The following is a 26,821-nucleotide window of genomic DNA, read 5'->3' as shown; positions in this document are numbered from 1 at the left end:
AGAAATAGTATTTAGAGATATCATGGGAGAATGAAAAAAATGCCCTGTCACAGAAACCAGAGAAAGTTCTCTTTTGTCAAAATTCTGCCTATTTGTCGAGATCAATCTCAGAAGATTCAGTGAAATCTTCCAGACATCATCATCTGCCCAGTCCCGTCGCCTTTTAGTCATCCCCTAAATGTTTATAGAGCGGTTTCTTCTTCCTCTAATTTAGCATTTACCACACTGCCGTATTAGAGTTTATTGTTTATGATTTTATATTCCTTTAAGGTAATAGTTAGATTTTTTTTTTTAAAAAAAAATATCTTTATTGATTTCAGAGAGAGGAAGGGAGAGGGAGAGAAAGAGATAGAAATATCAGTGATGAGAGAGTCATCACTGATAGGCTGCCTCCTGCATGCCCCTGGCTGGGGATCCGTCCCGCAACCCGAGCGTGTGCCCTGACCAGTTGAACCTCGATCTCCTGGGTTCTAGGTTGATGCCCAGCTGCTGAGCCATGCCGGGCCAGGCTGGTTAGATCTTATTCATCGTTATTTTTCCTGTGTATGGCATAATTGTCAGTAACAATTTAATTGAATGGAATTGTAGATAGTCAGTTTCAGAGGCTTCAAGGGGATAAAGAACAGAACTGAGAAGGGGCCATTAGATTTGTTGGTCTCACTAACCTTAGGGAAAGTTTTATCTCTAGAGTGGTGGAGAGAGAATGGATAGTTCTCCTAGTCTTCCTTCCCTCAAGTCAGTCTTGCCTTTTCTATACTCCCTCCCTCATTCTCTAATTATGTCTTTATAACTTTTGTTTCTTTGACACTACCGTTTCATCATGATAGAAGAGTATTCATGCATGGTGACCTGTGAGAATTCTATTCTATTCTTCCAAATTTAGCTTGTATTCTGTTCTCAGTGCAACTACTGCCTACGCTGACTCTTTGCTAAACTTCCAAGGCTCTTTGCATTATATTGCTATCATTTAATCATTCTTCAATTTCTCTGTCCATTTCTTATATATTATGATTGATAAGATTTTTATTTCCTATAACATTAAATTGTTCTTAATAAATATTTAGATTTATGTCTTGATTTTTAAATATCATTACTAAATTATCGCAGGACTTTTTGTTTTAATTTAGAAATCTTTCTTTTTATATGTGTGTGCGTGTGTGTGTTTATTGATTTTAGAGAGAGGAAGGGAGAGAGAAACATCGATGAGAGAGAACCATTGATAGGCTGTCTTCTGCACTGCCTTCTCCTGGGGATTGAGTCTGCAACCTGGGCATGTGCCCTGATCTGGAATCCAACCTGAGACCTCTCAGCGCATGGGTAGACGCTCAACCACTGAGCCACACCAGGCTGGGCCCTCTCTTTTAAATTCAAAGTTCACACACAAAAATCTCTAAACACAAATGTGTTTTCAATCTAAATTTAAAAGATAAGTTATAAGACTCAAAGGCTGATAATCTTTATAAAATATTTCTGTGAAACTTCTGTGGATCCTCTGTACAGGAACTTCTTCCTGTTTCTGTGTTTTCGTAGCACACGGTACCTGCCTATATTATGCTAGATTCTCAATATGTATTTATTTTTCAGGTCCCTTTTTTCCAATGGGCTGCAGTAGGCCAGAAATCATTCATTTTACTTTTTTTACTTTTTGCATTTATAACATGGTTTTTGTTACACGGCAGTCATATTTGAATAACTGAATGACTTTTTCTGGTTTTTCTCCTTGAGTTTCTTGAATATCCAGGCTGATAAGATCTGTAATGTAATTTTGTTTTAGCATTCAATTTCTATTTGAACTGCACTATATTTTTTCCATTTAAAATATATTTCATTTTTTGTTTAAAACTGTTTTTTAAGGCATTATAAATATTTGCATCAGCATTGGGTGCTTACTCATTATATGACTCATGTGATAATTTCTTGGTGTATATTTTACTCAGTATATCTTCAATAAACTTAAGTATCTTCTGTTCCAGAAATTATATTTTTATGGAGTAGACAGTAAAATACCAGAGTTCTTACTTTAATTTAAAAATATACACTGTTATTCAGTAGCTTCCATGTAAGAACTAATTTAAGTAGGAAAAGTTGGTTGGATTAAACAAAGGCTTTCTCTTTTCAGATTGCAGCAATTCTCCGGAAACGAAAATTAGACTATTATTTACACAGACTACTCCCTGAGATCCTACAGTCTGCTTCATTTCTGACTGCTAATGGGGCCTTGTATATGGCCTTCTTTTGCATTTTAAGGTTGGTACTCATAATCACTACTGGAGGTTAATACAAATTCCTTTGTTGAAACGGAAACAAACAGATGTTTATATAAATGTGCAGGTCACTGCTTGTATATTATTTTTCTCTGTGTGAAATGACATTTATTTATCCCAAGGAAAGCTTATAAAACCGGGAGTTGTGGGCCTCTTGGCCTGAAGATGTAATATAAACTTCAAATTATTGCTGTGATTATATAGCAGAAGTGCTTTAATTTATCAAACATTTTCTGAGGGCTACTGTGTTTACCAAGTCATTGATGAGCATTTCTTAACTTTTCCATTACATAGATCAGGAATTCAAAGCAGTTTCCATGATATAGGTTAAGTTCGTATGCAGTGAATAGACTTCAAAAGGACTATAGAATGTCGTTGTTTATATATAAAACAGTAAGTTAACTATGGCATATTCGACTGATGAAACTTTTGGTTGTGATTCAGTCAGACACATTACCTGTGTGACATGCTTCATACAATGTAGATGTAATTAGAATTTATTTTATATTTATTAAATATTTACTTTTTATCTTTTTCCCCAGTGATTGTTGAAAACCCAGACTGGTGTTTTTTTAATCCATCAAGTTTAAAATACTAAGTATCCCCATATTACTGTTATCTAATTAATGTTGTTCACAGTTCTGTAAGTGCATTTTAACTGCAATTAAAAATATTTTCAAATGTCTTTTACAGGTATTTCCCTCAGAACATTAATATTTATAAACATTCAGATTATGCAGAAAATAATTGATAAGGTTTATACTCTTGAGTAAGTCATGCCTTTAAGTTGACCTGAAAATCTGTGTAAGAAACTCTTTTATCATGTGGTCTCTGGAAAGTTTCTAACACTTGTTATAGACAGAGAACTACTTCCAGTATTCTTAGGCAGAAGGTTTCTGATGTCCATTTTAGGTATACCCATGTTATTTATGCTCAGTAAGTTTGCTAATTCTTTAAAGCTAAGCTTCAATTCAGAAGATCATTTCATTTTTGATTCTTGATCCTTACTGTATGTGTGTATTTATATATTTTTTTATATATATATTTTTCCCTATAATATATCATTTAGCAATTGACTAACTTTGTTCAGAAAATTTCTTATAATTATGTGCTGTTTCTCCCTGTCTTAGTAACATATTGTCTTTGAAGGGAAAAAAAGTTTTCCTAACACTTTCAATTTTTTTTTCTCTTTAAAAATCTAAGCAGCAAATGGCTTTATATAATGTGTGAGACACTATGCAGTCTTGCTTTCAAGGGACATATTCTAGTAAATAGGTAGTTGTTGATGCCATTAACCTAGGAAAATAGGGGAGCGGGAACAAGTTCATGGAGATAGGAGAGAGATAGTGAATTTGGATTTGGACATGTTGAGTTTGAGGTGCTGTGGGACATTTTGATAGAGTGTGGACTGAGAAGGGGAACTTCTTTTTGTAATAACTGAAATGACTAATTAGAAATTTCATACAAACATTCCAAATTTGAATTTCAGGAGGATACTTGGAAAATTCTACTCATGGAGTCCTGGCTTTGGTGCCGCTTTGCCAGCATCTTATGTGGCTATTCTGATTGAAAGAAAAAGCAGGTAAATTTTTACATATCTACATATTTAATCAAATTGATTTACTGTCCCCTTTGTCAACTAGAAATTTTTTTTTCTTCTTATCATTTATTGTAGTCCAGGTATGAGAAATATTTCCACATATATTTTTCAGTCTTGAAGATATATTATGGAAAATTTAATTTTATACTATATATTATTATTTATGTTTATTAAGCCTATAAAATATAAAGATTGACATTATAGAGTGGTAATATCCATTAGTCTTTGTTTAGTAAAAAATTAGAGTTCTTTGGTGTGCCTAACTAAAACATGGCGTACACAAATTCTAATTAAAGATCTCCACAATAACAATACCATGGTCACACCAAAGAAAATTAAAAATAGGTTTTTTTTATTGTCTAGATTTGTAATTTGATTCAGGGTCATTGAGTGACCTCTGTTAAATCAATTGTTATTTTTAAGGCATCTTATTTAAAAAAGTATTTTCATTTTATTTAACTTGAAAATGTTCCAAGTGAAATAGTGAGATTTCTATAAAATGCTACAAACTTTATGTAAATTGTTCTGTCAGGTAAACAGTTGAGTTAAAGCTTTTGTATAAAATAATTTTTGCCATTTTATGAATAATTATTGCTGACAACTGCTTTGATTCCATCTTTATCCCAGAGAATCAAGATTGGGGTCTTGTATTAATCAAGGAGTCATGTATTAATCAAGATAGGTCATCTTTCAGTTTGTGAAGATGTTTATTGTAATCATCGATTTTTTAGTGTATGGGGTAAGGGAGAAGGAGAAGCCAAGGATATCTCCAGTTGTTCCACATGGGTGAATAGGTAGTTGTTGATGCCATTAACAACTGGTAAGATCCCCTGGTAAGATCTGCTGATAATATAGATCTTATCAGGTGACCAACTATTTACTTAAACCACCTGAAGCCATTTTTAATGCATTTTTATAAATGTAGTAGTATCTAAATTTTTGTGCTTCTCTGTTTGATTATATCACATTTGTTTTGGATTATTAAAATTATTAAAATCAAAGGACTGGTGGATATTACTACCACAGCATAATCAAGTCAGTAGTGCTAGAAACATAGGTTACCCCTCCTGAGAGGACAGTATAGAATACTAATTAAGAGTGTAGATTCTTTAGGGAAAAGGAGTTTATAATTATGCCTTTAATTCACAAAGAAAATCAATGATATGTTTGTGGACATAGCCAGTAGGCAGCTTGAAATGTGAGTCTAGATTCAGGAGAAGCATGGTAATTATAAAAATAAAATTGGGAGTTTTTTTCTTATAAGTGGTCATTGAAGCTGTGGGAGAAGATCAGAGCATGAAAGCCCCGAATACAAGGTCTGAGGTTAGAAGTTGGGAAACAACAATATTTAAGGAGTTAGTTGTCAATTGAAATGTGTATATAATTTATCCTTTTAAAAATAAGTATTAGTAAAATAGTAGAAAGAGTGGGAGAATGTGGAGAGTAGCATTATTTTTCAATTGGCAGTGATGGTCCTAATTTTTAAGTCTCTAAAGCTTTTATTTCATAATGAAATCTTTACTCTGAGTTTATACATTTTAGATTCAATTGTATAATCAGATTTTAAAAAAACATTTGATGAAGTAAGAACATACAATATGGTTATATGCACACATATATACACATACATATATGATGGATATATATATATGTAAAGGTCTGTGTTCATAAATATATCTTCATCTATATTGGTTTAACTTTATTTCCTCCCTATTTTTTCTCCCTCTCTTTAAATGATCCATCCATCCATCCATCCATCCATCCATCCATCCATCCATCCATCCATCCATCCATCTTTTCCAGTTTCCCTCCCCGCCTTATAGAATTAAGCAGCTAGTTCTTGACACCTTGTAAGAGGGCAGCTTACTTAAATCTTAATCACATCACTGTGGGGTTCTGAGAAAGCTTTGAAGTTGTTTCCAGGGTTGCTTAAAAAATTTGTGCCACAATGAACTGTGATCATAGTAACTCAGCAGGAAGCATTGGTAACATCTAGTTTATCTCTAGGTGGGCTGTTAAGAACTAGTCTTCTCTTTCATTTTCTAGGAAGTGCTTTGTTTGTGGTTCAGTAAGAAGTTGTTCTGATGGATTTTGTTTTGTAGAATTGCTGTGGAATTTGCTTTGATTTTTAGTATTAGTTTAGATAAATTAAAACTCCAGGGTGCTCAAAAAATGGACATGGTTTAAAATAACAAAAACTGCATATTTATTCTAAGCATACTCATGGGTTAGTTGTTAAATTTCACGTTGTAGTTATGAAATTCTTAAAACAGTTATGACCAAAATTATATCTATCTATCTACCTATCTATCATCTATCTATAATATGTGAATAAAAGAATACCGTATATTTTGTCTATAAATTCTTGGCGTCTTCAATTTTCATTGTCATGTTATCTTCACAGGAAGAAAATTAATTTACCTTGCATCTTTCTGAAAAATTTACTATGTATTACCCACTATATATATAATAGATTATGACTATTGACTCTTGTTCTAGTCTATAGGTTTATATTATTCATTTTTATTTCATAAGAAAGTAAAAGGGGTATTTTACACTCTTCTAAAACATTTTGACAGTTGAAAATTTATCTTGTCTTTAAAGACTTTGAGATGATTAAATAGCATCCCCTAGTAAACCGTTACAATGTTTAGGAATTTTCACTGTGTTTTTTTTGTTTTGTTAGAATTCTAGGCACCACCAGAGGCTGATGCTCTGTAAAACTTCTCATTTCTTACCCTAATCAGTATATTGTTAGCTAGCTTAAAGTTTCACTTTTGCATCTTAGAAGTCTTTGTCATGTCAGATTAGATGTGCAAGGGTCACTATGTTTTTCTTTAATCTCTAATTTCACCTCACCTCATTCATAGAACACGTAAATATTTTTATAAGTATACATAGAATATATAAATATTTATAATTTAGAAGTTATACTATTTCTGCTGTACGCCTTAGTAACCTTAGTTGTGAAATGTGTTACATACAGTGTCATTCAAAAGTTTAAGAAGGTTAGCTAAAGGAATATATACACTAGAGTTTCCTGGAAAAATAAAAAAAAGCATTATTACTCTTCCATTTAGGTACAATAATGTCATTGGAATATAATAATACCTGGAATTTCTGCATAATGTGAGGATAACTTTTAATCTTCTAAGATGTTAAGACAATTTAATTATTTTAATATTTTCCCATAGAAATAATGATACTCTGATTATACATAATCCCAACATCAGTGGTTCTTAATACCTTTTCAGGTAGTACCCTTGATGTGCACACCCAGTGAAATATTTCATGCAAATTAAGAGATTCACCTCTTTCTCTAATTAAATTAAAAAAAAAAGCTTATTTGTGGTTTAAAGACATACTTGACTAACTCAGGTTCACCAATCTTTTAATCTAGCGATTCTCAGAGAATAGGAGTATTTGTGTATCAGAACTTCCTGTGAAATTTAAAAGCTCTTACCCTTCTTGCCCCCAGCCCTTCCTCTTTAGGCCTACACCACCTTCTGTTCTACTCCCCATCACTGTTAGTGTAGTGTTTTAATATGTAACTCGGTTTCCAGAGAGAATTTACTCCCTTGGCACTGACCTGTTTGTCTTCAGACTTAGGCTAGATACAGTGAAGTGTTAAATAATAAAGTAGCATTTACTTAATTTATCAGTTTCTTATGATACTGGACATCTCTGAAGATATAATGAAACATTGCTGTTGTCATGTTCTACCCCTTCAAATTGACATTGGAAAGGAGGTTGAAGACACTGCCCCAGGGAAGCCTATCAAAAAGAGTCTGGCTATGTAATCCAACATATCATTCCCTTCACACACTGTCCTCTCATTTGTGAGGCTACTAGGCTACTAGCTCTGGGTTGGGATTTAGATAAAGCTAGGAGGGAGATAATCTTCCTCATTATTTGGGAATGATAAATTGAAACTTGAGACCAGAATAGGACATAATCTAGGAACACTACATCCTGTGTTTTTTCCCAGTCGTAAGGCTTTACTCATTCTCAAAGCATAGAAGCCTGTTAGGATACCATATTAAAGAGTCAGTGAATTGTAGAACTTCAGGGCAATTTAGTAAAGATTTTCTGCTTTAGAAGCTCTGCATTAGAGTGAGCACAAAACTGGAGTCAGATGAACTGATTCCTAATTCCAATTTGTGTTTTTGTGACTTTCATATTTTTAAGGAAACCACTTCTCTGATTCTTGGTTTTTGGTGGAGTAAGGGTAAGAGTATCTGCATTACATTTCATAGGACTGTTTTTTTCACTTAAAAAGTTTTTTTTCTATTATAGTTGACATTCAATATTATTTTATATTAGTTTCAGGAGTACAGCATAATGGTTAGACAGTCATACACTATGGGACTACTGAGAGAATAAAATCTGAGTTCCAAATATCAATGTCTTGTAAGTTGTTAAATTTTATGCAAATGTAAGATAATTCGATCATGTCTTTGCTTGCTAATACATTGGTATCATTAATTGACCCTATCTTTTGTGATTATATTTCTATAATATGTGTCTATAATGTGTTCCTCCTTATAAGGCTGGATTCCTAGTAACACCTTGGTTAGTTATTTTACATTACTTGTTTAGTGCCCATTAGATGCCAGGTACTATTGAAGGTTGTGAAAATGTAAAGGTAAACAGGATAATATATGTCTGGTAGTTAAAGATGAACAGTTATATTATCAGATAGATGGAAGGTAACAATTGAAACTGGATTAATTGAGAGAGTCAGAATTAGATTAGTGGAACAAATGTTTTTACAGATAGCATCATACATTAGATCACTTAATGATGAGATGAATTATCAGGTACTACCACTGAAATTACAGAAATATTTTTATTTTGGTTTTATTTATTTATTTATTTAATTTATTTATTTTTAAAATATATCTTTATTGATTTCAGAGAGAGGAAAGGAGGGGGAGAGAGAGAGAGAGACAGAAACATCAATGATGAGAGAGTCATTGATTGGCTGCCCAGCCCGCAACCTGGGCATGTGCCCTGACCTGGAATCCTAGGTCAATGCTCAACCGCTGAGCCACGCCCGGCTGGGCTATTTTGGTTTTATAATAAAGAATATTATTTTATTCTTTATATGTAATTAGCTTTTAGTAAGAGTAGGTATCACTTGAGGAGGTTTAACTTTTCTGTGTATGTGTGACTCTTGTATATTGATGTTACCTTAATTTTTCTTTATATAACTTATTTACAAAAAGTACTACTAGAACATCTTTGATGTAGAATTTTGTAGGAATTTATAAGACTGGTAAAGACTAGTAGAAACAATTTCAATTCATATGTACAAATCATAGAAAAGAAGAGCTAAAAAATAGGTATGATTTTGATTTATTTACACTGGGCGACTGTTGTTGTGTTGACTTCTCATTTTTTAAATTTGACAATCTAAGGGAAAAGAGGTCAGTGCCCCTGACTAAATAGCCAGGTATCGCACGTTTTAAAAATTCTTACAGCACACCAGTTGAAAATCGCTGATACAGACTAATAGCAAATTGTACTACTCTTCCTACTAATAAACAATAATAAGGCAGTACTTATTTTTAAAACTGAGATATAACTGATCTATAGACATTATATTAGTTTCAGCTGTACAACATAATGATTTAATATTGCTATATACTGTGAAGTGATCCCCACAATAAGTGTAGTTAACAATTACTAGGTAGTTGAAATTTTAAAGGATTTAAATTAATGAACACTAAACAGAATAACTTGTAGAATCTGTTTACACCCAACTATGGGTTTATTGAAAACTTAGCTCAGCATAATCTACCCCTTTTTCTCAACTCCTGATAAGTATTTTGATATATTTTTCAAAAATGATAAAGTGATTAGTAAGTCAAATTAATGTTTAACTCTCTTTTTAAAATTATTTTCAGGAGAGGGCTGCTCACAATTTATATGGCCAACTTGGTAAGTAATTTTTTTTTCCTTTTGAGGGTTTTCCATGTGTTTTTAAATTTTTTTTTTTTTTAAATCAAGTTCCCTTAAAAAATAAAAGGGAAAGGAAAGCTGTTAAAATTTGAGAATATTATCTGTCTCTGTTTTAAAGGATACACATAAATGTTTAAAAGAACCTCAATGCAATCTGGTTTATTGCTGTCATATGTGACTGGATTTCACGTAGTTCAGGGGAAAGTAATTCACAGTCCTGTGCCTTTTATGACTTTTTTTAAAGTGTAGATCTTCATCTTTGATAGGATCTATATTTATATCTGTGTATCTCTATACATATTCAGTTGAACTTCATATTGTTTCTGTTGCCATTTCTTATGGAAAAAACGGTGTAAAAATGAGCTCTTCTTATGAGGTACTTCTTGGACATCAGAACAGCTTGGTTCTATCTACAAACACTGAGCATATGTAATAAAATAATTATCTAGGCTTCTAGATTTCGAAGTTTACAGAAGTGAATTAATGTTAACTAGTGTGATATTCTTTTTGGAAAATATATAATCAAAATTATATAACTTTCATTGTGAAGTTCAGATTTAAATATATATTTATCTTAAAATATTTTAAAGTTGTTTATTAAAAGGCAACATTGAAAAATTTAAAAGATAAATAATTTTTTATTTACCTAATGATACCTTTTTGAATTCTGTAACAAGGGAATATAATTCACAGTTTTTTGTTTACCAACACATTTCAGTTGCAAACTATATAATTTTTGCTCTGAATTACCATGTGTCAGTTACTGTGTTCATATGCTAGTAGGCAACATAGAGACAGTCCTTGTATTTCTGGAGTTGGCTGTCTAATGGAGAAGTCACAACAGAAATAATAACGTTTGAAAAGGACTGAAAGATGACTAATAGGTTGCTGTGGGAACCGTATTAGAAGCACCAAGTCATCTGGGTGCTGCTTTCCTTTCTTATTTTAAAAAAAGTCTTAAAAATATTATGCTTGTATACTAGAATGGATTTGAGTTTTAATGTATATTTTTTGTTTAGCCGTGCACTTGCTTTTCTATACTACCACAAGGTACATACTTTAATGCCCATATACTATATATGTTTATACACTTTAAAGTCTAAGTAAACGTTCACAAACTTTTTGTGTTGCCTGGTTTAGATTGTAAATTCCTGGAGGGAAGATCTTTGACTTTGATATAATCAATGTTAGAGAATGCCCTTAAAATATTGTATTTGGTTTTTTTAATATTAAACTTTTTATTTTAAAATAATCATAGGTTCATATGCAGTTACAAGAAATAATCTCATGTAATCTTGACCCAGTTTCTTTTAGTAGTAATATCTTACAAAATTATAGTGGTATCAAAATTAGGATATTTACATAGATATTTACCACAGTCAAGATAGAGACCATGTCTTTCACCACAAGGATCCCTCATGCTGCCCTTTGTAACTACATCCACTTTCCTCTTCCTCTTACCTCCCCTCCTCCCAGTCAACCTCTGGCAACCTCTAATCTGTTCTTTATTCCTATAATTCTGTAATTTCTGTAGTCATTTCAAGAATAGTATATAAATAGAATTAGAGAGTGTATACTATTTGTGATTAGCTGTTTCATTCAGCATAATTTCCTGGAGATTTATTGAAGTTGTTGCACATATCCTGAGTTCATTCCTCTTTATAGCTGACTAGTGTTCCATGGTATGGCTATATTAATTTGTTTAACCATTTACCCATTGGAGACACCTAGCTCGTTTCTGGTTTTTAGCTATTACAAATAAAGCTGCCATAAATATTCACGTGCAGCTTTTTGTGTGAACATGAGTTTTCATTTTTCTAGGATAATTGCCCAGGATTGTGATTGGTGCCTATGGTAGTTTCTGTTTGTTTTTTAAAGAAACTTTTAAACTGTTTTCCAGAGTGACTGTACCATGTTGCTTTGCTAGTGTTTCCAGTCTAGAATAATACTTTGAATATCTAGTTCTTTCTAAATGAAAAATTGGGGGGGAGGGCATTTGTCTGTTAAGTAGATTTGTACTCTCTGTCCAGACTAATAAAATTCAGTATTAGAAAAGTTTTTCAGAAAATGTAAAATATGAATTGGTCTTTTATTCTCTGTCAGTCAGTTGTAAAGGATCTATAATTAAAAAATTTAATGAGACCAAAGGCTTTACACATGGGTTTTGACTGTGTCTAAAGGAAAGTGAATCTGTACATGATATATTGTGGATATTAATGATACTCTAATAAGCTTCATCTTCCCTTTATCTAAATAGAGCCTTTTATTTATACTGTTACTATATAACTGTTACTGTAGTAACAGAATGATGGGTTTAAAATAGGTAAGAATTTAAATATTTTCAGAGATACTGAATTTAGCTTTAAGAATTAATTTTGTTTTATAACTTTGTTATATTGCTTATTAGACTAAACTGAAATCGTTGGCTTATAACATCAACAAAAAAATTTCTAAAGGTTGGGAGGTTTTATTTAAAAAGAATAATTATTATATTTAAGTATGTGTTTCTGATTTGGAAAGTATAGAAAAACTTAAAGAAGAAAGTAAAAGTCTGTAATTTTACAATGTAGTAATTACTGACATTTTAGTGTTTACTTTTTTGTTCCCTTTCTTTTCCTCGATTGTATCTACATAAACACACAGACGTTGGTGCACGTTCACGTTACATGTTGTATACCCATTTTAACAAATATATTGGGGGCATATTTTGTGACATTTTTGTTACTGTGCCATACAGTTTTAAAATTTTTTGTTGTTTTATTTTTAATTTGTTTTGAACTAATTGGGGTGACATTGGTTAACAAAACCATACAGGTTTCAAGTCTACAACTCTATTAACACATCGTCTGCATTGCTCATGATAATCATTTTTGGAGAGTGTACTCCACCTTTTCATTTCTTGATTATGTCTTCATTACGAGTTGATTTTATACATACACACTTATACACATCCCCACTCCATATGTTGGGAGGCAGTGAAATAATAGCTATTTGGTTAGTATAATATACTTTTGTTAGTTTTGGCTGTAATAGTTCTTTATTCTTTAGTTACACTGCTATGCCTTTGAGTGAATACATGCTAGAAGAATGCACAGAACTGGCTCCATATTATCTTTATTTCATCTTTGTCTTCATTTTTATCAGTGAATATTTATTGAGTGCAAAGCACTTTGGTAGGTGTTGGGCCAAATATAAGCCATTATTTTGTCCTTAAAATTAATTTAGTTGAGGGAGTAACATTTATCTAGATATGGATTTAAAATGAATAAGTAGTTAATAGTCCAAGACAGTGTATTCATGTCAAATATGTGGTTAGACAATACATTTGTTAGAACTTTAGAAAAGGGAGTTAGTTTTTGGCAGGGGCAATCAGAGAAGGTTTTATGAATTACATGGGACTTGAACCTTGAAGAAAAGGAGGGGACTTGGAGGAAGCTCCATCTTAGAGCTGTGTCATTGGTGACCACAGGATAAAATCTTGCCTCTCCAGGGATTGCCAAGTTGGGCCAACATTTAGGAAAACTACAAAAAAAAAAAAGACTAGAAACATTTGTTGAGCACCTATTGTTAGACAATAGGGTGAAACTGGAGTTACCAAAATAATATTCTCTGCTTGCGGGGACCTTAAACTCTACCTGGGCAGAGAAATATGTAAACCAATGGGAATAAATCACATCTCTGTTTTTTTAGTATTGATAGTTGTCTCAAAATAGAAAACAGTACAGTGTTTGTACTTTGTAATTGTGAATATAAATTTTACTAGTTGTGCTTATGTTAGTGTTGAGGGGAGCAGGTAAAGAGCTTTATACTTTAAATAAGGGATATCTGTATTAATGCTTTGGTTATATAAAAAAGATTTTCCCTTGGGTTCCCTTATAGTTACTCTTATTACTCATGATTATCTGTCAGTAAGCCCTGGTAAGTCTTAGTTATTTGACCACTGGTTTATAGCCTTACTGATTAATTAACAGTTTTAAAAATGACAAACTTAAGGCAGTTGAATTAATACCCATCTGAAAATGTTTTCTTGTTATATGTTAGCAAGCATAATTTGGAAGGCAAAGTATACAATTTTTTTTTTTTTTTACTATATCTTTATTGATTTCAGAGAGAGGAAGGGACAGAGAGAGAGATAGAAACATCAATGATGAGAGAGTTATTGATCGGCTGCCTCCTGCATGCCCCTGACTGAGGATCGAGCCCGCAACCCGGGCATGTGCCCTGACTAGGAATTGAACCCCGATCGCCTGGATCCTAGGTTGACGCTCAGCTGCTGAGCCACATCCGGCCGGGCAGTATACAAATTTTAAACTAATATAGTTTTTTAGATTCTTAGAATTCATAGAGAATTAGGTGTTAGGGGGAAAAATGTATAAAAGGTATACAGAAAAGGTATAAAATAAAGGATTAAATATTTTCTCTGGCTTCTGCCCAAGATATGGCTATAAAATGATGAAAATGTTTTCCTGGGGCTAATATGCCAGAACCAATTACTCACAAGAACACCAGATGCTAAGATTCAACTTTGCAACACTGTGATTTAAAGAGAACACATAGCCTTGGCCAGTGTGGCACAGTTGGTTGGAGCGTCATTCCGTGCACTGAGGGTCTCAGGTTTGATTCCTGGTCAGGGCACATGCCCAGGTTGTGGGTTCGATCCCCAGTTGATCCCTGGTGGGGGCAACTACAGGAGGCAACCGATCAATGTTTCTCTCTCACATTGATGTTTCTCCCTCACTTTCTCCCTTTCCTGTCCTCTCTCTAAGATCAATGAAAACATCCTCTGGTGAGGATTAAAATAAATAAATAAGTGAATAAGAATTCATAAAAGTTTGCATTCACATGATTTCCCTTTATTATGTTGGTCATGACAATGACTGAGGATTCCAGTCTTTAAAAATTCATCATATGCTGCCTGTAGTTATTTAAAATGTGATGTCAAGTGTAGTTCATTTATGTTTAGTTTAATTATAATTTATGACATTTAAAAAAGTCTTTATTTAAGTCCTTTTTTCTCTCTGTAATTTCATTTATGCTGCCAAGCATTCAACAATGCATGCACTTTAAGATTGTAAACATGTATCTAGTAGGTTTGTTGCTAGCATTTGTTTTTTTTAATTTCAAACATGCAACCATCTTTGATTAAAACATCTGTGTTTGAGTTTTCAAACATAAGGTCTGAAAATGTTGATTCAAATGTGTTCTTATAAAGCTACTTCAATTTAATTAGATTCAGCAGGCATTTATTAAATCAGTGCTGTGCTAGGCACATGAGGATACAAAAGAAATACAGAGTGGATTGTAAACTAGTTGGAGGAATTTGACAGATGAAATAGAAAGAAATAAACTGAAAGTATTAAATTCAATACCAGTTACAAACAGCCTCTCTCAAATTGCTTCTCTAAGCCTTCCCTGTGCAGCAGATGATATTAGCCATCCCTGCAATTGCTCAGGTTAGAAACTTAGGACCTTTAACTCTTTCCTTCTCCCTAAACTGCTAGTCTGATCCATTAGGAAATCTTATTCTACTTCTAACATTCTGAATCTTATAGTGACTGACCACTTCCACAGTTATAACCATAGTCTGAGTCCTATCACCTCTTATCTGAACTTTCTTTATACCCTCACTGGGTCTCCATCCTCCCATTCTTGTTGTCCTATAATCTGTCTTCCACATAGGAGCCAGAGTCATTGGAGTACAAGTTAGAGCATGTCTGTCTTCTGCTTAAAACTCAGAAAATCCTTCCCTTCCCACTGCACCACAATTAAAATTCAAATGCCTCACTGTGGCTTTCAAGGCCCTGTGTAAGCAGCTGCCCCTCACCTCTCTCCTCTCTAACTGGTTGTTTTACCTTTCTCATGGCACTTATAAATCCTGAAGTCTTCTTACTTGTTTATTAAATTGTCTTTCTTCCGTCACTGTCTATAAGCTGCTTAAGGGCAATGATTCTTCCTTGTTCACTGACATATCCCTAGAACCTACAAACAGCGCTTACATATAACATATGCTTAGTAAATAAATTTTGAATGAATGTAGACTGGGAACAAATGCTCATGAAAATGGCAAGGAATAGAGAGAATGATATCCTTCTAAGTTGGTGAACATGAAATATCTATTCTTCTCTCTTCCCGTTAGCCCCAAAACCCAAGTTCTTTAAGCCAATCAGATGGCCTTGTTTTCCCACACAAAGGTAAACTGAGGAGTAAGTGGATCTGTCCTCAGCTGAGTAACTGAACTGGTAGATTCCTTTGTTGAAAGCTTTCTAAGAAGTATTAGAATTAAGGATGATATTTCTCTTTCTGTTCTCTGATTCTTTCAGTCACATTGAGGAGAAGAGTGTTTCTGATACACTCATTATAACAGTAAGCAGTGATGAGCTCTTTGCTTTGTAGAAGGTGAGATATTTGCTGTCCAAGAACAGGTTCCTTAAAGTTGCCATGGTTCACTTGATCACAAAGGTGGACTTAAAGGGGGGTTTTCTCAGAGACTATAGCCAAGCTTGTGAGCATGAAAAGGGGAATTATTAGAGACTCCCTTTCTAATTTAATTTCTGTATAATTTAGTACTATGTTTTCAAGATATATCCATATTGTATTTACTTTAAATGTGACACCATGTTTTCAAGACCTATGTGTGTTGCTTTATATGCTTCTAATGCAATGCTTCTGATTGCTGCATAGTATACCAGAATATCCATGCCCTATATATGCTTTATAATAGCTTCATTGATAGATAAATAACAAACCATAAAATTTACCCCTTAGAGTTTACAAGCCAGTGGTTTCTAGTATACTCACAGAATTGTCCACCCGTCATTGCTATCTAGTTTAGAATATTTCATCTACTAAATTTCACTTGTTCATTCTTCCAGTGATAGATATCCAGATTGCTTCCAACTCTCAACATCATAAACAATGTGGCAATGAATATATTTGTACACAACCATTTTATGAGTTTCTCTGTGTGTGCATGGATACAGGCTAAGATGATGAATTTTTAGATCATGTACGTTCTGGTAAAAAAGGACAGAATGGCTTGGAATGTGAGAAAATATTATTCTAGTTCTTTTGGAGGTAGATTTATTGTTACTTTAGGAGAGACTTTTGTCTTTTGCTTCTTTGACTTGTATATCTATTTGAATAAATTGACTATTCATCCTAGAGACTAGGGTTGGATGTTGAACTTTGAAACTAATAGAAACTCTGATATAAGTGGCTTGAAGGACTACTACAGAGTCAGTAAGACCAAGGGAAAAAAGGGTGCAATTTCTTTTTGGGCATGGATTATTATCATTATTCAACTAGTCTTTATTTACCTTTTTTTCTATTTGCCTTGTTAAGATATTATAAAATATATATTAAAAATTAAAAGAGACAAATGTAAAGTAAAAACATTAAAAATAAATATAAAAGAAGCAGATATGAAGGATCAGAATTTTACAAAGGAATATAAATAAAAGAGACAAAGGAAAACAGTATATATGAAAGGAAAATGCAAAATACAAGACATTCTATATAATAAGCATTTGGCTTTCATTAACATCCAAAGGGGTGTATGCTCCTCTTTACTGCTGGGTGGGAGTTGTCTGTACTGGCAACCTTGGTTGGGAGTAAGCAAGCAGAGGCCTAGTTATCGGCTGGTGTGAATGAAAGTCTCAGCTCTCTACCTGTTTTTTTCTGAATTTTCCCTATTGGGGGTGATAGGATGCCTTATTCATAGCCTTGTAAAGGTGGACGTCTAAACTCTCCACGTGGTCACAGTTTTTTTCTTTTGTGTTTGGCTGGAGTATATTGGTTATTGTCTCAAAGTTTCTGTTTTGATAAGCTGCCCTTTTCCTGGTCTTTAAACACAGAGCAGGTCTGTGTTTATTAGCATTTGCAGTTTGTGGGCTTCTTCAACTCTTAAGTCTAGGATATATAAGGCAAAAAGAAAATGTCTATATTTATCGTTGTGTCATTCTTTAGATTGCAAGGTCTCTAGATGGTCTGCCTTCTTTCTACCTTTTAGCCTTTTAATGTTTGTTTTACATATAATATGTAGGATTTTTAGTTGTAATTAGTGGGAGGAATAGGGGAAATATGTTTACCTGATCTTCCCAGAAGCAGAAGTCCTTCACGTAAAATTTTTATAAAGCAGTCAGAAATAATGAAACAACTAGGAAACAAGGCACCACACAAGATCTGGCAAAAACTACAAATGACAACAGACCTGCAGAGATTACATGTATTGGAATTACCTGAAAATGTTATGAAACAAGTGTGTTTATTATGTTTAAAATAGAATATGACTTTTGATTCAGGCCAAATTGGAGTAACCTGGAACAGATTTACTCTTCTGCCTAAAACAACCAAAAAACAGGCAAAATAAATGAAACAACAGTTTTTAAGACATTGTCCATTAGGCAATGAAGAATGATCCCTGAAAGATTGGAAACTAGTGAGATGAGACCTTTGATTCCCTTGGCTTACTTCCCAGAGAGCATTTCTAGGTCATGTAGGAGGGATGTAGAACAGAGGTAGAGCCTGGCTGTCTCCCAGAGTTGATGAGACATAGCTAGGAGTCCAAGGAGACAAGATGGCTAGAGGTTGTAGATAGGAGAGGAGAGAAGCAGAAAGCTCCAGAGATGTGTAGAGGGTCCCAGCAACTACTCAGCTGGGTTCTCATCAGTGCACACAAGTGAGGAAACTACCTAAGACTATGGAAGAACCAGCCAAATGCATCAGAGGGAAAAATCCTCTGAGTTCATACAGGGCCAGGACTAGTCACTGAGAGTAGAAAATCTCATAATTCATTGGGTAGTGAACCTGAAGTCATAGCAGTAGAAACTTTCCACAATGAAATACCAAGATAAAATGAAAAATATGAACAGAATATTAGTGATGTAATAGGACAACTTGAATTGCTGAATATGCATTCAATTAGAGTCTCTGAAAGAGAGAGAGGGACAGTCATAGAAAGTGTCTGGAAAATGTTTCAAACTTGATGAAAATTCTAAACTCTCATATCCAAGAATAGTAATGAACCTCAAGCACAAGGAACATAGAGGAAACTAATCATGTCATAGTCATTTAAACCAATGTCAATGAGAAAATCTTTAAAACAGAGAAAAGAGAACATTTTATATAGAGGAACAAAGATTATGATAACAGCAAATTTCTTGTTGGGAGTAATACAAACCAGAAGACAGATAAGCAGTATCTTTAGAGTACTGTAGAAGAATTGTCAACCTAGAATTGTATACCCAGCAAATATCTATAAAAGTCAATGATGAAATACTTTTTCATAACTTCCCAATAAGAATACTTTACCCGTCAAAATTGTCCTTCAGAAATGAAGGAGAGATACAGATTGTCCAAAACAAATAAAGCCTTGGGAGTTCATCACCACTGGACCTGTTTTATAAGAAATGCAGAAAGGAGTTCTTCAAACTAAAAAGAAAGGACACTAATTACTAATGTGAAAACATATGAAAATATACAACACAGTGGTAAAGGTAAGTAGTCAAATTCACAATACTGTAATATTGTAATAGGTGTTGTGTCTACAACTTTAGTATAAAGGTTAAAAGACAAAGGTATTAAAAATGGCTATAGCTACAAACATTTGTTAATGGATATACAACTAAAAAAGGTGTAAATTGTGACATCAAAACATAAAATATGTGCAGGAGAATAAAAGGGTAGAGTGTTCGTATGCAATAGAAGTTTTTATCAGTATAAAATAGACTGTTATACATACAAAGTATTTTATGTAAACCTCATGGTAACCACAAAAAAAACCTACAGTTGATACACAAAAGATAAAAGCAAGGAAATCAAAGCAAAACAGTGAGGAAAAGAATTAATTCAGGAAGGAAGGCACTAAGAGAGGAAGAAAGGAACAAGGAAACTACAAAACAGCCGGAGAATAATTAATAAGATGGCATTAGTAAGTCCTTACCTATCAATAATTATATTAAATGTGCTAAGTTCTCCAATCAAAAGGCTGAATAGATTAAAAATGCCCTGAATAGATAAAAAATTAAGACCCAACTATATGTTGCCTACTTTAGCTTTAAAGACACGTACAGTATTTGTTCAGAATAAATGGATGGAAAATGATATTCTATGAAAATGGTAACTGAAAGAGAGGTGTAATTATACTTACATTGGACAAAATAGACTTCAGTCAAAAGCTGTAACTTGAGACAAAGAAGATTATTATATAATGATAAAGGGATCAAAGGGGTCACTTCATCAAGAGATAAAAAACTTATAAATACTAATGTATCCAAAATTGTAGCACATAAATATATTAAGCAAATATTAACAGACTGAAGGGAGAAGTAGACAACAATACAGTAATAGGAGGGGAGTTCAGTTTTCTATTTCAGCAATGGGTAGATCATCAAGACAGAAAATTAATAAAAAAATGATGGACTGGAGACAAAATGGACACACCACTGTAGACAAAATGAACTTGATAGACATCTTCAGAACATTTCATCCAACAGCAGGATACACATTCTCCTCAAGCACACATGGAACGTTCTCCAAGACAGACCATATGTTAGGTCATAAAACAGGTCCTAGCAAATTTAAGAAGATTGAAATCATATAAAATATATTTGCTGATCACAATGGTACAAAACTAGTAATCAGTAATGGGGAAAACTGGAACATACACAAATATGTGGAAATGAAATAATACACTCCTGAAAAACCATTGAGTCAAAGAACAAATCAAAAGGGAAATTAAAAAATATCTTAAGACAAACAAATACAAAACAGAACATGCCAAAACATATGAGATGCAGCAAAAGGAGTTCTGAGAGGAAAGTTTATAGTGATAAACACCTATATAAAGAAAAAAGAAAGATATTAAAATAATAACCTAACTTTACAACTCAAACTAGAAAAAGAACAAATTAAGGCCAAAGTTAGCAGAGTGAAGGAAATAACAAAGGTAGAGTGGAAATGAAATAGAGAACAGAAAAAAAATAGAAAAGATGAATGAAAGAAGAGCTGGTTTTTGGAAAAAAAAAATTGACAAACTTTTAGCTAGACAAACTAAGAAAAAATACAGAAGACTCAAATAAATAAAATCAGTTACAAGTTGGATAACCTAGAAGAAATGAATAAATTCTTAGAACTTCCCAAGACTGAATCATGAAGAAACAGAAAATCTGGATACACGGGTAATAAGTAAGGCGATTGAATCAGTAATCAGAAAGCCCAGGAATAGCTGGTGTGACAGATTGGTAAATACTAATAAAGATTTAAAGAATAATCAATGCCAATCTTTCTCAAACTCAAAATAATTTAAGAGGAGAAAACAGTCCCAAACTTATTTTACCAAGCTGGCATTACCCTGATACCAAAGCCAGATAATGACACTACAAGAAAAGAAAACCACAGACTGTTGTCCCTACTGAATACAGATGCAAAAATTTTCAATAAAATACTAGCAAACCAAATTTAACAGCACAATAAAAGAATTATACACTTATGATCAAGTGGGATTTATCCTACTGGGATGCAAAGATGGTTATATGCAGTCAATAAATGTGGTATGCCACATTCATAGAATGAAAGATAAAAATCATATGATCGCCCAGCCAGCATGGCTCAGCAGTTGAGCATCGACCTATGATCCAGGAAATTGCGGTTCGATTGCCGGTCAGGGCACATGCCCGGGTTGCAGGCTCGATCCCCAGTAGGGGGCGTGTAGGAGACAGCTGATCAATGACTTTCTCATCACTGATGTTTCTATCTCTCTCCCTCTTCCTTCCTCTCTCTGAAATCAGTAAAGATATGTTTTTTAAAAAAATCATATGATCCTTTCAATAGATATAGAAAACTTATTTGACAAAATTCAACATTGTTTTATGATAAAAACTCTTAACAAATTTGGTGTTGAAGGAACGTACCTCACCATAGTAAAGAACACATATGAGAAGCCCACAGCTAAAATACTCATTAGTGAAAAGCTGAAAGCTTTTGCTCTAAGGTCAGGACAAGACAAAGTTGCCCACTCTCCCCACTACTATTCAACATAATATTGGTAATTAGCTAGAGTAATAGGCAAGATAAAAAAATAAAGGACATCTATATCTGAAAGGAGATGTAACATTGTCTCTGTTTGCAGATGATATCTTATTTACAAAAAACTCTAAAGACTGCACCAAAAAACTGTTAGAACTAATGAATTCCATAAACTTGCAGGATACAAAATTAATATACAAAAAATGGTTGCATTTCTATACACTAACAACAAAATATCTGAAAAGGAAATTGGAAAAACCAATTTCATTTACAGTAGCATCAAAAACAATAAAAAACTTAGGAATAAATTTAATCAAGATTGTGAAATATTTGTACACTAAAAACTGTAACACTTCAATGAAAGAAATTAAAGAAGACACAAATAGATGGGAATATACCTGATATTCATGGATTGGAAGAACTAATATTGTTAAAATGTCTGTACTATTCAATACTATTTATGAATTCAGTACAATCTCTATCAAAATTCCAATGGCATTTTTCACAGAAATAGAAAAACAACCCTAAAATTGATATGGAACCACAAAAGACCTCTTATAGCCATAGCAACCCCGAGAAGTAAATAACAAAGCTGGAGGCATCACGTTTTCTGATTCCAAACTATATTACAAAGCTATAGTAATCAAAACAGTATAGTACTGTCATAAAAATAGAGAAAAAGACCAATGGAACAGAATCAAGAGCCCAGAAATAAGTCCTCACATATACAGTGAATTAATATTTGACAAGAACCAAGAATACTCAGTGGGGATAGGACAGTCTCTTCAATAAATGGTGTTGGGAAAACTGGATAATCACATCTAAAAAGAATGACACTGGACCCCTATCTTACACCGCTCACAAAATTAACTCCAAAGGAATGAAATTCTTAAATGTAACACTTGAAACTATAAAACTTAGAAGAGAACAGGGAAAATGCTCCTTGGTATTGGTTTCGGCAATGATTTTTGGATATGACATCCAAAACATAAACAATAAAAGTGAAAATAAACAAGTGGGACTATGTTAAACTAAAAAGCTTTTGCACAGCAAAAGGTACAATAAAAAGGCAGCCAAGGAATGGGAGAAAATATTTGCAAACCATACATTTGATGATAAGGGGTTTATATCCAAAAAATATAAGGGACTCATACAATTCAATAGCAAAAATATTCTGATTAAAAATTGGCAGACGATTTTTCCAAGGAAGATATACAGGGTACACGAACTGATGCTCAACATCTCTAATCATCAGAGAAATGCAAATCAAAACCACAGTTAGATATCACTTTGCACCTCTTAGAATGGCCATTATGAAAAAAACGAGATAAATGTTTTCAGTGGTGAAGTGATAAGGGAACCCTTTTGTACTGTCAGTAAGAATGAAAATTGGTTCTGCCACTATGAAAAATGATATGGATGTTCCTCAAAAAATTAAAAATAGAACCACAGTGTTATCCAGCACTTGCTCTTTTGAGTATATATCTAAAGAAAATATCACTGTCTCCAAGATACTGCATTCCCATGCTCAATGTAGCATTATTCACAATAGCCAAGACATTTAAAGAACATGTATGTCTCTTGATGTATGAATGAATAAAGAAAATGTGAGACACCACACACACACACACACACACACACACGAATGTTAGCCATAAAAGAGAAGGAAATTCTGCTATTTGGGACTACTAGGTTGGATATTGAGAACATTCTGTGAAGGAAGTGAAATGAGGTAGGCAAAGGTAAGTACTGTGTGATCCCACTTCTCTGTAGAATCTAGAAAAGAAATTATACAACCAAAGTAGAATAGTGTTTGCAGTGGGCTGTGGTGTGGGGGAGATGGGGAAATGCTGCTGGTCATAGAGTACAGTAATAAGATGAATAAGTTCAGGGGATTTAATGTATAGTATTGTGACTCTAGTTAACAGTACTGAGAGTTGTGAAGATAGATGTTCTCATCGTTAAAAAAGGTTATTATGTTAGGTTGTGGAGGTATTAACAAACCTTATTGTGGTAATCATTTTGCATTGTATACATGTATGAAATCATCACATTGTATACCTTAAACTTACACATTATTTCAATTATATTTCAATAAAGCTGGACAAAAAATAAATGTATAAGCATATAATGTAGATTTATGGCGATAACTTCGCTGAATAACTAAAGTCCTAAGTAGTTAAAGTAAATTTGGGGTTGCTTGTTGAACTGGGACTAGAAAGATTCACTTTTATTTTTTATTGTTTCTCTGACTTTGTCCATTTTTCTCTCCCTCGTCTTTATTTTATTATTTTAATTTTTTACCCGGCTGTGGTCATGGGTTGGGAGTTTTCAGTGTCAAGGTCACTGCTATTAAGATGTATAGAAGAGCCAAAATTAGTATAACACAAAATACTTACTAGTTCTTACTCAAACATCTTTCTTAGGTTAACACTGTCATTGTCCTTGTCAGTCTCGAGATGATGTTGGACGTTGCAGATACTGACAATTCAATGGAAATTCAGTCCAAATCATTGAAAAATGAAACCGCATGTCTTGTAAAAGATAGGGTATTTCATGAAGCCCCTAAAAGCTTATATTTATGAACAAATTAAATCACAGAGAAATGTGGACCTGGCAGTTAACCGCCGAAGAAACTTTCTGAAATTCAGCTTTATTTTTCAAATTAAGGTCCCAGTTAGACCATTTCCTCACTATTTACTCTGAAATTTTAATCCTTGTTTTAAGTTGACCAGAATTCTCTTTGTGGATTTTTTAAATTTTAATTATTCTTAGATAATGTGGACCTTTGAAATTCCTTTTAAAAAAATTAAATTAAGGTAAAAAGCACTTAGGAGCCTAAGGATAGAAAATAAAATGATTATTCTGCCCATCAGTATATTAGACTTAGTTCCCAGGGCTGATATTGCTTTTGTAATAGTTTCTTTCAAGTGCCAAAGAGTTGTGATTTATACTGACAAGTTAAAATGAAATTCATTTTATGGGTGGTAAGGGCTTTCTATAAGCTACTCATTGAGAGGTGTGTATGTTGGAACCAGGGACTGAAGAATAACAGATAAGCTACTTTTTATGTGTTACAAACCACTACAAATCAGAAGGGCAAAAGAAACACAGTACTTGGGGTGGTGAACACTGTACAGTGTACTGATAATGTGTTGTGGAGTTGTGCACCTGAAACCTGTATAAATTTGTTAACCAGTGTCACCCCAATAAATTCAATAAAAAGGAAGAAAAGAAACACAGTACTGATGCTGATGGCAAACTGAGAGACATATTCATACAGAGCTTGGAAGTAATTGTACAGATTAGTCAGCCAGGGATTCAGTACTTGCAATGGCATGTCACTTTACAACAGAGGCTATGGCAAACTAGCTAATCCTGCAACTAGCTAGAAAAACAGAAGTCTAAAGTAAACTACAGAACCACATCCCAGTATATGCACACATAGTCACCTTTATTTGTTATCTTTGGAACCCAAACAAAAGCAGCACATAGGAAGAATTTTGGGGTGACCTTGAATGTACAGCTCTGTAAAAGAAGCCCTGCTAATTAACTTGTCAGAGATGAAGACTGATTAAGCACTTAGTGATATAATTTATATTATAGTTTAAAAAATGTATTAAAGGTATTTGTTTTATTTTAAGAAATTTTATAAGCCAGGTTTTAAGGAAATTTTGTAAGCCAGATTTGTGCACTGTCTATATTTTGTTAATAAATTAAAATGATCAAGACCTATGACAGTTTGTTGATACCTTCTTAATAATTAAACCTAAATTCTAGATTATTTTACTTTATAGATTTTTTCCTCTACATTGGAAATGACTTTAGTGACTTTATTTTTAAAGATTTCTGTCTCTGTATTTCAAGTGGAACATTTTTAAAGGTAAAATAAAGTGATTTTATTTGTTGTGAGAGCTATTGTTTATCCCTACCCTACCTCACGACAGTACAGTCCCTCTTTATTCCACTAAACACTTTAATAGTCACCTTCACTTTTATAAATGTGCAATTGAACTATATTTACATTGACTTAACTTTGAGGTGTACAAATTGTGTAATTTAATGGCTCAACTGGCATGACTTTTCTATTAATTTTTTACATCTAACTGATGTTAGGTAGGTAGTTAAATTTAGAAATATTCACTCTTGAGTAGTTAAATTTAGAAATATTCACTCTTGATTAAGCTTTTTTGGGAATACTATTTATAACAGAATTTTTCTTATAACTTTAAAATTTTTCTTTTTGAAACAAAGAAGTTTTATATATTAGCAGTTTGAGTTTATTGTTACAAATGAAAAAGAAAAAGAATAGAGTGTGTAGTATTTAAATTCATTATTGGGATAGTCATTTTGGAAACTCAGTCTAAGAAGATGTTTGGGAAACTTGTAGCATAATCTTAGAAATTTATTAAACTGATTTATGTAGAATTTGATTTATTTAACACATGAGCAAAATAAATAAAAATATCAATCTATTATTTACTTTTCATTTATATAAGTATAGATTAAAGATAATTTTATTTTAGCAGGTCTAAAGATTAAATATAGGTTTATAAAATCACTATTCAATTTTTACTCTTAAAGGAAATCAAATAAGATTAATTCTGTTATTACTTTATAGTTTTTACCTCCATCTGGTCATTGACATATTTTATATTTATATATCTATATATCTTGATAGCTGTTAATTGATGTGCTACAACTGCATGTATTGATAGTTTACAGTGAAAAATTCTACATTTTTTAGATGTAGAATTGACAGAATTCATCTGGATAATTGTTAGTCTTTATAAACATACTTTTATTGTGTTTAAAGTCAGAAAACAGTGACATTTGAAAACGTGTGCTTTTCTAACATGTGGCTTCAATTTGCATTCTAATCAGAATATGGAAGTCATTACTCTGACATCTGAAACTGAGGTAGCAATAAAAAATTATCACTAACAGGACAGCAGACACAATTTATTTT

At 33.0% G+C, this 26,821-nt stretch overlaps 1 protein-coding gene across 7 annotated transcripts in view; it reads left to right on the top strand.

Annotated features, from left to right (window-relative positions):
- TMEM135 (transmembrane protein 135) overlaps positions 1 to 26,821 on the top strand; it is a 414,783-nt gene that overhangs the window by 21,795 nt on the left and 366,167 nt on the right. For all 7 annotated transcript variants that reach the window (XM_081152635.1, XM_081152630.1, XM_081152632.1 and 4 more), the window contains exons 2-4: positions 2,120 to 2,247; positions 3,754 to 3,846; positions 9,774 to 9,807. In XM_081152635.1, the coding sequence (XP_081008761.1) occupies positions 2,120 to 2,247; positions 3,754 to 3,846; positions 9,774 to 9,807 (255 nt within the window). The remainder of the gene's footprint in view (positions 1 to 2,119; positions 2,248 to 3,753; positions 3,847 to 9,773; positions 9,808 to 26,821) is intronic.

This window comes from Miniopterus schreibersii, assembly GCF_964146895.1.
Source record: "Miniopterus schreibersii genome assembly, chromosome: 12".
Lineage (NCBI taxonomy): Eukaryota > Metazoa > Chordata > Mammalia > Chiroptera > Miniopteridae > Miniopterus > Miniopterus schreibersii.
The sequence above is the reverse complement of the archived record's forward strand: the minus strand, read 5'-3'. Positions and strand labels throughout refer to the sequence as shown.